The sequence below is a fragment of the Rutidosis leptorrhynchoides genome, chromosome 9, assembly GCF_046630445.1.
Source record: "Rutidosis leptorrhynchoides isolate AG116_Rl617_1_P2 chromosome 9, CSIRO_AGI_Rlap_v1, whole genome shotgun sequence".
NCBI classification, from domain to species: domain Eukaryota; kingdom Viridiplantae; phylum Streptophyta; class Magnoliopsida; order Asterales; family Asteraceae; genus Rutidosis; species Rutidosis leptorrhynchoides.
In genome coordinates, this window is record NC_092341.1 from 206752160 (window position 1) to 206763705 (window position 11546).

An 11546-nucleotide genomic window follows, 5' to 3' on the forward strand; every position below is an offset into this window, starting at 1 on the left:
CTTTAAATTCAGAGATCAATTGTGATGACGTCAAAAGATATGACGAATCACTATAATCTTATTTCCTTCATTTATGATAACTTCCCTCATACGCTTCGAGTAATCGAATTATTTTATCCATACTTCTTAGACATGATAAAACTTTATAATCGTCATAATAACATTCTCATTGTTAGTCATGACGACCTCTATCAAATTTCGGGGACGAAATTTCTTTAACGGGTAGGTACTGTGACGACCCAGAAATTTCCGACTAAATTTAAACTTTATCTTTATATTATTCTGACACGATAAGCAATGTTTGTTAAGTTAAATCTCAAGGATTTTAAACTTTGTTTATACATTCATTTAAACCTCGACCAAATTTCAATGATTCACGAACCATTAAATGAACATATATGAATATGTATGTATATGTGTATATATTATAAATTGAAAATGTCAAAAAAGTATTTAAACGTATAATGCTTTACATGAACGTATTTGTTTCAATATGATTATCGACGAAATTAAAAAAAAATATATTAAATGCTTGAATTATCAGAAACATTGAATTATGATTACAAGTCTCTGTTGAGAGGTCCACTATGATTGAGAAAATCTATTCCTTTTAACAATATTCGGAATAATTTGTAAAGCTATTTATAAATAAAAACAAAAAGTGTCATTTACGAAAGTTAGACAAAAGTTAGTGGAGAATTGGTTTTCATAATATTCTATTAATCTATTTTCAAACGTACAAAAACGTTTTCAGTTTAAAAAGAACTTTATTATTAAAATATATATAACTTTTATAAATATCTAGAATCACTTTTGACAACTCATTACTTAACCAGTATAATAAATATAATGATATTTATATTTTATTTCATTAAATATATATAATGATTTAAATTAATATTATATATATTTATACGCGTATTATACATACATAGTTTTTATACTTTTACTATACTTTAACTTTACCTTTACTTTACTTTTACTTTACTTTAACTTTAATAATTCACTTTAATAATTCATACTTTAATAATTCACTTTAATAATTCATACTTTAATAATTCACTTTAATAATTCATACTTTAATAATTCACTTTAATAATTTATACTTTAATAATTCACTTTAATAATTCATACTTTAATAATTCACTTTAATAATTCAAAAATCTATTATAAATAGAATTCAATAGGTTTCATTATTTCATAGAAACTTGAAAATATATTTCTCTAAACTCTCTCAATCGATTTACATATATATATATATATATATATATATATATATATATATATATATATATATATATATATTTGCTCTGTATTATTTCAAGATATTATTAGTATACATAAAATATTACGACGGAGTGATGTCCGAGTGATTTCAAAATAGTTTTTTGAATGAGTCGAAGCTAAGGAAATTACGGGTTATAGCTATGGAGGTGATGGGTATGGTTCATGGGTATGCTCGTGAGGTCAATCTAGTGTTTATCATCTCCGCTGCGTCTACGTACTTTCCTGCAATATTAAATCTCAATATTGATACGTTCGTGAATCCGAGGCCAACCTTGCACTTGTTAAATGACGTTATATGTATTTTGACTTTTTTGCTCAGTTGGTCCCTCTATTATACCCCAAATCGCTGGTTTGGTCCCTCAGTTTTTAATTTGGCAATCAGAGTCCCTTTATTATTTTAATTTTGCAATTGGAGTCCCTCCGTCAACTGGACATCCAAATCGAACGTTAACTCTCATCATGTGAGTTACACGTGATGGGTATTATCGGAATTAAATTTTTTTTTTTTGGTATTTAATAACGCCAACGGGTAAGGTCCCCACTTTCATCCTCCGCTTTTCACTCTCTTCTCACTTGAAACCCTAATTCATTTACATAACGTATTAATCAGAAATTGGAGCTACAAATCGATAACAATGGAATGCTGGTGTGGTCGACCTTGTGTAATTCGAATATCTGGCACTGAATCTAACCCTGGACGTCGATTCTATACATGTGAAAAAAAGGTAAGATTGTTTATGTTGTTTCGAATTTTATGAAATAATTAACAAGATGTTAGCATTTCCTGTTTATGTTGTTGCTCAGATCACTAGGTGCGACTTCTTTGCTTGGTATGATCCTCCAAATACAATCAATGCCCTAGCTACACTTATGAATGCCAAAATGGAAGTGGATGAAAAGCTCAAAGATGCAGAAAAAAGAGAGACGAATTGGAAGATGATGTGTATATTTAGCTGGATTGTGTTTGGTATTTATTTTTTTAGTCATTGAAATTGTGGTGTATGTATGATGTACTTTGTAAAATGGTAATGGTAATGGAATGAAGGTTGTTTTGTTAAATTTTGCATCTGTTTTATATGTGTATCAGTAACCTTACAACACAAGACAATGACTCCAAGTGTAGACAATAAATTGTAACCAAAGTCATACAGTGTAACCAAAAACACAAGACAATACATTGTAACTAAAGTGAAATGACAAACATACAGACAATACATTGTAACTAAAGTGAAATGACAAACATACAAGCATTACCAAATGTCATAGATTCCAAAAGTCAACATAAGTACGTAGTACCAGTTACCAAATGTGCTTAAACTTACCAAAAGACAACAACACACCTTAATAAAATACAAACATTGTACCAAGTCACATAACAAGTTTTAAGTAGACATAAAACACATGATTAAAACACAAACCACCACCAACATTCACTTCTTCTTCTTCCCTTTTCCAACTACCATTGTCTTCTTTGAAGATAGCTTAACTTTCACTGTCTTTTTTGTCCACTTGTTATCCACATTCCCACTTCTTTTCTTCTCACCTGTACAAGTACTCTTATTGTGTCCATAAGTACCACATGTGCCACACTTCTTTAGCTTGCCTATAAATATTAACAAAATAAATACCATATTAATTGAAATGGTACTAGATGTAATTAATAAATAAAATGAGCATACCTTTTGAGCTAAGTTTACCACTATCACCAATGACATCAACTTCATTTTTGGACAACCTTCTTTTCTTTTTTGGACGACCAGGTGTGGAAATAGTCTTTGGTGATACCAGAGTGAACATGCCTTCTGCCTTTGGCCATAAGCTTCTCCCATTCAATGGCTCAATGGTGTATTGGTAAGTTTTGATCCATGTATCTAACAAATACACTGGATGAACCCATGTTTCTGGTTCACCAGTTTCCAAACCATTTTCACTCATGTTATAAAACACTGCAATTGCATGCTTACAAGGTATCCCTGTTAGTTCCCACTTTCTACAAGCACATGATCTAGTCTCCATATCCACAACATATTGATTAACTTTTCCACTCACTTGGTACCTTTGATCTCCACCCCATAAGACAGTACACTGGTGAGCCTCAGATTTGATTTTCTCAAACAATTTGGTGGCTGCAGGTGTTAAAGGGCCATTAGTCTTGGAAATGTTTTTCTTTACATTAACAATTCTCTTCATGCAATACTCTCGGATGTATTCTAAAGCTGTAACTATGGGTTTGTCACGTGCATCAACTAACCATCTGTTGAAACACTCACACATGTTACTGAGCAACACATCTGATACAGCCCTTCCTGTAAAATGACTCCTTGCCCACTGATGGGCAGGAATTTTAGCTAACCAAACAAAAGCTTCATTATCAAACTCCTTCAATTGTTGCATAGCCTGCTCAAACTCAGGAACTGTTGTTACACTAGCACATCTCCACAAGTGATTCTTATAAGCAACACCCCTGAAATCCCCTTTCATATTCCCATGAATATGTCTAAGGCAATGTCTATGCTCAGCACAAGGAAACACATTTGTAACAGCTTGTATTAAACCCTAACAGCATAAAACAATAAAAGTTAAAATAACTAACCATTAACAAATGTAATGTAATTAAATTAAATATGAATTAAACAAGTAATTTTTACCTTTTGCCTGTCACTGATAAAAGTAAAGTTAGAATTGGTAGACAAGTCAAGATCTTGACCCAAGCACTCTAAGAACCAAGTCCAGGATGAACCACACTCTTGTTCAACAATGGCATATGCTACAGGATATATGCCATTGTTTGAATCAACCCCTACAGCACTCAAAATACAACCAGTTGCAGGTTGTTTCATAAAAGCACCATCCAACCCAAGTAGATCTCTACCTATTGCTTTAAAACCCTTCTTCAATGGTCCCAAACAAATGTAAATTCTCTTGAAAACCCTAGTTTCAGACTTTAGGGTTCCTGGCTCAACCTCAAACTTAACAGTAGTATCAACATTACCTCTCTTTAATTCACAAACATAATCTCTGAGCTCAGCATACTGAGATTTATAATCCCCTTGAATCATCTTTGTTGCCTTTCTCACAGCACGATATGCTTTATGCTCACTGATGATTAATTCAGTTTCTGTTTCCAAATATGATCTGACAGCTTTAATTGGTATCTTTGGATTCTTTTGAATTTGAGGTACCAACCGATTTGATAAAAATTGGTAAGTGCAGAATTTTAGTATTCTTGCAGGTTGACATTCATGTTGGTGTCTGTAGGTTCTAACCTCCCATTCTTCACTATCTTTTTCTTTGGATACCAACAACACCCACTCACAAACAATGTGTAATTCCCTTTTTGCCCATTTGTTAGTCTTCCCACTACAAGATTCCCCTGCTTTTTTAATTTGACTAGTCACTTTCTCTTTACTCTTCCCAACTACACCACCTTTAACTCTTAAGTTACTGGGCCCCACATCACATTTTGTCTTCTTTGACAAATCACTTTGACTAACTATCTCACCACCTTTTGAATTTATACACAACCCTTCACATTTAACCCTAATTCTTCTTTTGTCATTCTTAACAATAACTAGCTTTCTCCTAGTTTCAATAGCATGCATTCTCACAGCTTGCCTAACCTCTGATTTACTTTCAAACTTTTGTCCAAGATAGAAGATAGTTTTTCCCACTTGAACACTACCTTCAACCTCCTTTTTATGATTACGAATTCTCTTCTTCCTTACCCCTTCTTCATCACTTTGAGAATCATAGCTTTCAAAACCATCATTGTTCAACACTTCCAATTCTGTACCCTCAATATTGACCTCATCATCTTCAAATGAGTTACAGCCATTTCCCATAAACTCTACATTCTTATCAATGTTAAAATTAAAATCTTTCATCTCTACATGAACATCCAAAATCTCATTTTCATCATCAACAATGTAATCACTATCCTCAGAGTCACTACCTTCACTGTTATCACCCTCTACTAAGCTCCCATCACTGTGAACACCACCAACTACTAAGTTATCATTATTAATTTGTTCTGACCATAACCTCTTCCCTTTCATATCCTCATGTTCAGCATACACATCAATTTGCCTATAAATCACATCACCATCTTCTAGACAACTAAGCAAATAGTCCCTATGTTCATTATCATTTAAAAGATTTAACCCAGTATCCATGTTTGTATTGGGTTTAAGAAAACGATATACCACAGACCTGGTGGGATCATAACCTAATTCTTGCATGACTGAATCCAGTTGTCCTAAACAAAACTTTTCAATGTCAAAACAATCAATGTAATCAATTTTACCTTCTGTGTACACAACTTCACTACCCATTCTAAAATATCCACCATGATGTAACACAATCGTGAACAAATCAGGGTATACATCTGAAAAATGTGTAAAAAATTAAAGTTAACAAAACAATTACCTAATAATATTTAGGGTTCCACAGAATTATGAGCTTTGGGTGCATAAAACATACCGTATAATTGGTCGATAGCCTTTTGATCAGTTTCTGATGTACGAATAGTCCATGAATCATCCATTGAATCATCCATTGATAATCAATTTTGCTTTTAGGTTTTACTTCGTGGTTAACACTATTTGGAGGGATGAGTGTGAAAATCGGTGGATAAAAGTGGGGGACCATACCCGTTTGGGTTTATTCAGTACCAAGAATTAAAATTAATTCCGATATTACCCATCACGTGTAACTCACGTGATGGGAGTTAACGTTCGATTTGGATGTCCGTTAGACGGAAGACTCCAATTGCAAAATTAAAATAATAAAGGGACTCTGATTGCCAAATTAAAAACTGAGGGACCAAACCAGCGATTTGGGGTATAATAGAGGGACCAACTGAGCAAAAAAGTCATGTATTTTTACTACGAAATACAGTATGGTGAGTTTCATTTGCTCCCTTTTTAATTGCTTTTGCAATATATATTTTTGGGCTGAGAATACATGCGCTGCTTTTATAAATGCTTTACGAAATAGAGACAAGTGATCAAAAATGATAATTCTGCGGATTGATGTGCTAGGTAATTTAGTTACATGTTATAAGAGCATGTGAGCGCGAATCCTAAAGATAGATCTATCGGGCTTAACACCCCCATCCTGTAGGCTGCACTAGACATAAGAGCTAGTGGGCGGATGTTTAGTACTTCGAGGATTATTTATACACTTGCGAGTGTACGTATCCATCTTTGCGAAGATGACTTATTATATTATTGTTAAGGTTGGTTACTGAGGCCTCAACATAAGCAGAACGGTTTTATACACTTGCGAGTGTACATATATTTATAAACGGAAATCTTGTGGTCTATTAATATATTGAAATGATTGTTATGATAAACCTATGAACTCACCAACCTTTTGGTTAACACTTTAAAGCATGTTTATTCTCAGGTATTAAAGAAATCTTCCGCTGTGCATTAGCTCATTTTAAGGATATTACTTGGAGTCATTCATGGCATATTTTGAAAGACGTTGCATTCGAGTCATTGAGTTCATTAAGATTATTTTTAAGTCAATTATAGTTGGATGTATTATAAAATGGTATGCATGCCGTCAACTTTCGTTGTAAAGAAAGTTTGTCTTTTAAAAACGAATGTAATGTTTGTAAAATGTATCATATAGAGGTCAAATACCTCGCGATGTAATCAACTATTATGAATCGTTTATAATGTATATGAACGGGTCATTTCACACGGTCCTCACGACCCCAGCATCAGCGTATAAAACAACTGATAGTTCACACAACATGGTCCTTACGACCCCACCATTGGTGTATTAAACAACCAATAGATCACACGACACGAAGGCTGGCCGAAAACACACGCGCCTTAGTGAATCCGAACTGCACGCGACTCACTACCTTCACCACAACAACAATCGGGATTGGCCGAACTACACGCGCCTTAGTGAATCTGAACTACACGAGAGTCACTATCCCGGAGGAATGACCGAACTACATGAGTCATTTGTGAATCCGAACTACAAGAGACTCACTCCTCAATACAATGACCGAAACAACACGAGTCATTTGTGAATCCGAACTACACGCGACTCACTTCCACAATAAGATGACCGAAACCACACACGTCATCGTGAATCCGAAACCACACGCGATCCACTACCATGATGAAGTCAGCGGACCCGAAGATCATGCTTCACCAATCTCAACACCGGATGAAGTCAGCGGACCCCGTCAACGGTCATGCTTCACCGATATAACACATCGCTCATGATGAAGTCAGTGGACCCCGAAGGTCATGCTCCACCAATCACATACTCCCATGATGAAGTTAGCGGACCCTAAAGGTCATGCTTCATCAATCAACGCTCTTTTGGCCTTGAACAACGAGTAGCGTAACATCGCGCTCTGCTACACCATAGTGAATCCTAACGGATACCACTAACCATTCACACAATCGAGCAAGAACCACCTATATCAAACATAGGTACGAAATAATAATTCTCTAAAAGAGAATCCACCACGCACATCCCCTAACCGAGGGAATTCACCTTGCTCGCCAAACACGTCTATTATATCTCAACGAGATTTCCACATTATCACCTCGGTGATAATTTCAAATCTAAAATCAGAAGTACAATTCACCGAAATTGTACTCTACCACAAATCGACCAACACTAAGTCCCAACACAAATTTCTGATCTACCATAAGCATTATCCGAATTCTCACACTAAAACTTCCTCGTGCGGGAGTGTAACTCCCCCACTTGGAACTACGTTCCATAACCGCATTTTGTACAACCGTACATTGCTACCAAAGGTAGACTTTACCAACAATTGGGTTCACACGACCCATCACCACATCTTGCTCCAACCTTGAGCACACGAAGGATTTCAATCAATCCTTAAACACTTCGAACGAAAAGTGTACCACAATTACACAAACCATACCCTCGTAATCATCCAATTGCTTTAGTTTGTCAAATTTCACCCGGTCACTCATGTACCTAAGGGTTTCACTTCGGTACCCTAAGTACAATGTAACCGCAACACAATCGGAGTCGAACACCACGCTAGTAGGTATAAAAGAGGCACCTAATGTCGCGTCACGTAGACTCCTTTACCAACATACATCGAGATCCAACACTCGATCTCTCGGGTTTCATCACACTCGTCGAACCTCATGGTTCATCAACTTCAACCTAAAAGCGAACACGCGCTTAACGACCGAACACCAAAACCCATTTCCATGGTTTGGTAGAAACATTTCCCAAATACTAAGGAAGGCTTGGTTGCACCAAGTCTTATGCCCTTTGCCCGACAATCAAATGTCACCATAGGGTACTTCCATTAGGAACGTCACCCATAACAACAATATGCACAACACAAGGCATTTAGCAACTCAAACTCATCGGCACAAAATAAATAATCAAAGGACGTATCTATTAAAATGAAACGTACCTTAACGTCTCCTTGCGGTATTCGCCGCCGCCAACTCGGGATAATCCAGCTTGCGATGTCCCTCTTTATGACAATAATAGCACATTCCGTCATTACTTCTCGGCATTGTGCATTCCCATAACTTGTGGCCCCTAACACCACAATTGAAACATCTAGGCGCATGAGAACTCGTCGAACCTTTCTCCACGTTACCCATACTCGCACTCGCGCCGTTAGTTTTCTTACTTGGAGCACCATAAGAATCAATCCTTCTCTCACTTGAAGGTTCACCAACCTTCGATCGCGAATAAGACTCGAAACCTCTAGTCAAGGCGAATAACTCCGCAAATGATTTCGCTTGACCCCGGCTAATCTTATTCTTCAAGTCATCATTCAAGGTCCGATAGAAATCCCCCATCAATAAACGATCATTCCCCAAATACTCCGGGCAAAAACGAGCCTTCGCCATAAAGGTCGTCTTGAGAGTATTCAAATCCATTGATCCTTGTCGCAAATTTCACAACTCATTACGCAACTCCCATAAATCGGCTGAAGTCCGGAAGTCCTCGAAGAATTCCTCCTTAAATTCGTCCCACGATAAGGTCATAAACGTTTCGCCACCGACAAGATCAATCTTACCATCCAACCAATCCCTTGCCCTACCCCGCAACAAACTAGTAGCGAGTCTTGTCCTCTTCTCGGGAGGGCATTCAATAGTACGAAAACACCCTTCGACATCCGAAATCCAAGTTGTGCTTATCAAAGGATCCGGTTTCCCGTCATACATCGGAGGTTTAGTCCTCATGAAGCTCTTAAGACAATGCTCCATTTCACTACTATCCCAAAATTCGGAATACCTCCTATCCATTCTTTCGTCCAACGCACTCATTTGCTCCACAACGACGGCCGCAACTCTAGTATTAAACTCCTCGGCATTCGTCTCGATCTCGTTTCGCGTCTCATTATAAAGAATGCAAAACAGTTAGTCCACGAACGTATAAAACCATACGCACAACACCGCCCCATCTTGCTCAACACCCGTCGTACATCACTTGTTAGACACAATTTGCACCCGTAATAAGGTTTGCAAGTCCTTATTACGCACACACGTTGTCTCAACTCGTTAGTACAACGACCGCCTCGCTCGATGATATAACCAACACAACGAAAATTCTACGCAATAAAAACACACGCAAGAATTACATCACAACACAAGCCAAAATCCTAGTTAGTTCACCTACACGCTAAGGCACTAACCAAGTTTCCATTCCGAACCGTACACCTACAAGTCCCGCAACAAATAAGCACACACAAAATTCTAAGTCTAGGCACCTATCTCAAGTCGCCTAAATCCCTTAGACCATGCTCTGATACCACTTGAAACAACCCAACCCGTATTAAAATCGGCCCATAAAATTTTTTCCTTTTAATACGCGTTAAATAATACTTTAGGTCCCAATTGTGTTTCCATAAACATCTTTAATAGAATAGAAGGTTTAATAAACCTTAAAACATTTAATACATTGATTAATTGTCCAAACGGACATACACGACCCGACTAGTTTAGTTTCCAACCAAAACCGAGCATGGTGATTTGGGACTACGCTACCCAAATCCTAATCGAATACAAAAGCAAGATCTTCTTAGCAACCTAGCCAAGATCTCTAATCCCCAAGCTTACCCAAGCCGCCAAGCATGCGATCCTATAAAAATAGCAACAACGAGAGGGTAAGCTAACGCTTATTGAATGATAATATACTACATACATATATATGTATAAAATGGACACGCCACACAAATATCAAATACCGCATACCGATGCATCCATGTATAAGGCAACTACACTAAGCATACCATACTATCTCTAAGAAACAAGCTAAAGATATCAACAAATAAAGTAAGTCACCAACGACGATGTGAACAACGCCAATAAGCTACACCCGGAGGGTTAGCTACATCACAACAATACATTAATATATATATATATATATATATATATATATATATGTATATATATATATATATATATATATATATATATATATATATATATATATATATATATATATATATATATGTGTGTGTGTGTGTGTGTGTGTGTGTATATATAACAGAGCGTAAAACCGCCCAAGGTTAACCAATCGTACAAAGGAATGGTACTCGAATTTTCCATCGGTGTTCGTAACAACCGTTAATGTACAACACATATATCACTAACCCTTGGACAACACATATCTGTTCATGAAACCGTTAGCGTACAATGCATATATCACTAACTTAGACAACATATATCCATTCATAAAACTGTTGGCGTATAACACATATATCACTAACTTGGACAACACATATCCATTCATAAAGTCGTTAGCGTACAACACATATATCACTAACTTGGACAAAAAATATCCATTCGTAAAGCCGTTAGCGTACAACACATATATCACCAACTTGTACAACACATATCCATTCATAAGAATAAACACATCACAATTCAGTATCAACCCTTCGCCATTGGGGTTATCCAATTCACAATCACGTGTGATAATGTACACACAAAACGTGTACCTCGCCAAAGGTGGTCAACCAAAATGCACATCCATGCTAATTGGACCTATACACAAATCCATCAAATCCACCTATATGTGAAGTGAGCTCTATAACCGAGAACCACTTCACCCGACCCGCACCCATCCTACACATACATATGCACATAGGATATTAACATTCACCTTGTCGCCTTGAAGAATGCCACCGAATAATCCGCAATCGCCGATGGAATGTACCTATTCCATTTATCACATAACAAGTAACACAATTAGGGTGGATATACAAATCAACCCAAATT

The 11546-nt window shown here is 36.5% G+C and overlaps 1 protein-coding gene across 1 annotated transcript; it reads right to left on the reverse strand.

The window, feature by feature from the left end:
- Nucleotides 1–2526: 2526 nt before the first annotated feature.
- Nucleotides 2527–6145, reverse strand: LOC139866525 (uncharacterized). The gene is made up of 4 exons (XM_071854777.1): nucleotides 5767–6145; nucleotides 3936–5671; nucleotides 2967–3843; nucleotides 2527–2890 (listed from the first exon to the last, which is right to left on the reverse strand). The coding sequence occupies exons 1-4, from the start codon at nucleotides 5840–5842 to the stop codon at nucleotides 2718–2720; spliced, it is 2862 nt and encodes a 953-aa protein (XP_071710878.1). The 5' UTR covers nucleotides 5843–6145; the 3' UTR covers nucleotides 2527–2717.
- Nucleotides 6146–11546: the final 5401 nt, after the last annotated feature.